This window comes from Malania oleifera, chromosome 2, assembly GCF_029873635.1.
Source record: "Malania oleifera isolate guangnan ecotype guangnan chromosome 2, ASM2987363v1, whole genome shotgun sequence".
Classification (NCBI taxonomy): Eukaryota; Viridiplantae; Streptophyta; class Magnoliopsida; order Santalales; family Ximeniaceae; genus Malania; species Malania oleifera.
The window spans coordinates 12,079,463-12,082,687 of NC_080418.1; the positions used below are offsets into that span (position 1 = coordinate 12,079,463).

At 35.7% G+C, this 3,225-nt stretch overlaps 1 protein-coding gene across 1 annotated transcript; it reads right to left on the reverse strand.

The window, feature by feature from the left end:
* Nucleotides 1-286: 286 nt before the first annotated feature.
* On the reverse strand, nucleotides 287-2,140 carry LOC131148047 (scarecrow-like protein 33). The gene is made up of 2 exons (XM_058097786.1): nucleotides 1,672-2,140; nucleotides 287-1,530 (listed from the first exon to the last, which is right to left on the reverse strand). Exons 1-2 carry the CDS (start codon nucleotides 2,138-2,140, stop codon nucleotides 287-289), a joined length of 1,713 nt encoding a protein of 570 aa, XP_057953769.1.
* Nucleotides 2,141-3,225: the final 1,085 nt, after the last annotated feature.

The following is a 3,225-nucleotide window of genomic DNA, read 5'->3' on the forward strand; positions in this document are numbered from 1 at the left end:
ACCTAACAATCAACATAAATTTACAAAGGAGTCACTAATAAAAATGTTCAAACTAGGAAGTCATGGAGAAACCTCCAGTTCTTATGCAATTCCAAATGCAGGTGAACAAATCCAGAAACAAAGAAAACATTCAATAGGAAAATTTGAAGACAAGCAAGTTAATTATAGTTTTTTGATCATGAAAATGGGTGTAAATTGTTTAAAATCATCATGGGGATCAAATACAACACAATACTCCAACAAGAAAGAAATTCATCACCAGCCCTAATCAGTGCGAGAAATGCCTTTAGTACTCATTTGGAACCCAACAAGAGAGAGCTTGCAATATTTTGCCTTTCCATCCTAGGAGCATCGAGTGACCATCTTCCTCAATCATAAAATCTTTGTGGTACATAGATATCAACTTCGCTCTTAATCTCTTCACGAGGTCCCTATTCAATGGAAGTTGCTTAAATCCAGCATTTGTGTTACGGGTCTGCCATTGCTTATATGTTTCAGGCCTCACAATCCTCTCAGAACCCTCACATGCTACGGTATTCACAACCTCTTGCCCAAGCATCCCTTGCTCAAACATCAACCTACTTGGATTTTCAAGGGTAAATATTTTATCCGTCATATCAAACCATGCAGAATAGTAGTATACCGCCTCTTGGAACCGTCTAACAAAGAAGGGGACATTGAAAGATCCATTCGTAACACCATGGATAAATATTTTGGGATTTGTCTTTCGAATTAGGTCTAGTACGATATTTCTTGGGCTATTCAATGCAACTGTGTCATCAGGTAGACGATTCTCCAATTGGTATAGACAATTTACAACAATGACCTCATCTTTGTTGACCTTAATGTCATCAATATGAATAGTGTCCCATTTTTTTGCTATAGCCTTATACTCAAATGAGATATTAAACTGTTCAAAATATTTTTCCATAAGATGCTTTGTCTCCCCAACTCCTTGTGCTTTTCGAGGACCATGTTGAGGAGGCTGTATTCCTGTAATGCGAAGATTGGGAGTTCCACCAACTCTAGCCAAGAGATCTCGCACAATGATAATCCACTGGAATCCAAATGTGGTACCAAAATCTATAATATGAAGTTTTGTTGCTTTCTCAGTCACATCCAAAATGTGTTGATTTGCAAAATTTAAACAGATCCTTCTAAAAGGACAGACAGAGACAAAAGATCGATAGAATTTCAACACGTCAATAGGTGGTGGTGTCTTGGAAAACATGTCAGAGGAAATTTGAGCCCCAGTACCTGCCAAGCGTGCCTCAAGAGCATTGGCAAAGTAATGTGCCATCCTCTGAGATCCATCACCAATATAAGAAGAGTGTTGCCTAATCTCTTTTAAAAGTTTATTTGTAGTCCTAATGTCGGTGCCAGCCAAGGCTTCTGCACAACTAATAAGCAGATCACTTAAATCCACTACAACATTTCTTCTTCTTTTTGCTCGATCTTTTCCACCAATCAATCCACTAGCTCGGTTATTCTTGGAATCTTCATTAGCAGTGCACTTTGAATGCTCTTTTTCTATGTCAGGAAAAACAAAAACCTGGTGAAGCATGTTTGATAACTCTTCCACTTCGCCACAAACCGCCAAGTGCTCATTAGACCTTCCTTCTTCTTCTTCTTCTTCTTCTTCTTCTTCTTCTTCTTCTGCATCAGAATCACCTTTATCATTCTTCTCTACCACTAGATCATGGCTCTCAAAATCAATAACTGGAAGATACTTGCGAGCTTTCTCTTCCCCTTTTCTGAACTGCTTTAAAATGGACTCATCCCTGCTGCTACTTGAAGGATTAGTGGTTACGGAAGGCTTCATCAATCCATTATAACAAATCCCCTCCGAACTGAAGGGCATTTGAGAAGTGGACTGAAAATTAAAATTGTTGGAACTATTATAATTGCATGAAAATTTCTCAACAGGTTTACAAAAAGTGAGGTGGGTAGGCGAGGGAGGATACTTCTTACCTAGAGCTTCGTAAAATGATTTCTCTGTAGCTCTGAGAGCTAAAGGGTCGACAAAAGTACCCAACTTCTCTTCTATGTCATCGCTCATGAGAATATCCACTATGTCCTTGGAAATAGATTCAAACAAGTGAGTTTCATCTTGAGAATCTTCCTTCGGTGGTGGTGTCATTGTGGAAGGTAGAGCCAGGTAACCGGGGTCTCGCTCGGGTGGAACAGAAGGGAAATTCATGAAGTTGGGATTAAAAGATGGAGTTTACTTCGCAAACTAGAGGTGTTTCTGTAAGTTTAAGAGCCAGTTGAGCTTCATCTCCAAAGCCTTCCTCGTATAATCTTCTTTACTTTCTCCTTATGTGTAATATATATCCCCATTAAACCATCTTGATCTTTAAAAAGAAAATGGCGTTGACTTTGTAATCTTTTTACAGATTTGAGATCAAGTGTTCTTGAGAATGCAAGATTGGGCCTTTAAATTTAAAATTGTGTAGATATAAACAAATCACCATATAAAATTGTATTCGGTGGACTGAAAATTCATTTTTCTTTTAATTTTTTTTAATTATTGGAAGGCCAAATTTTTAAAATGAGGGAAGCCCTCATAGGTAGCAACTTGATACACATAGTGCAACCTAACCCAAAAGTTCACTCCATTAAGTCTAAATTATTTTGAATTTTGTTCAAATCTACATAAATTCAAATCAAACACCCAAAAAACTATGCTCATAAGAGCAATGTTGAATTTTTTTTTTTTATAATTTTATTAATGACAATTGTCTCACACCGATATGCATTTTCAACAAGACTATTATTTTCAAATTTCTTACTATCCATTTTCAAAAGTTGAGAATAACAAAACCTTTTAAGTATGTATGTCAATGTTGAATCATTAGACTTTTTAAAAAAAAATTTTATTTCCCCTTCAGTTTTATATGAATTTCAACAATTATGTTGAAGCCTTAATTTTATATATATATATTTCAGTTCATTAGAAGGCAGACTTTAGAATAGATGGTAGTCAATCCTTCTCCCCAAAATGCTTCCAATTTTTTAAGATTTGAACGTATGACTTTCAACATGAATATCTAATGACTAATGCATAGTTTTCAAAATGAATACTTATTTGTGAAACAGATCATGTGGTTATAAACACATACATAATTAGCTGATTGAAATAAAAATATAAGAAAGTAAGAGCACAATTACGTGGTTTTACAGTTGTTTATATTCAAAGGATATGCAAAATATTCATTACATCAT

Bases quoted from the DNA above. Each gene is read 5' to 3' on its own strand.
- LOC131148047 (XM_058097786.1), bottom strand. From the start codon at position 2,140: ATGACACCACCACCGAAGGAAGATTCTCAAGATGAAACTCACTTGTTT. The intron at 1,531-1,671 runs GTGATTCTGATG...TTCCTGACATAG, and splicing joins GGTAGAGAAGAATGATAAAG to AAAAAGAGCATTCAAAGTGC.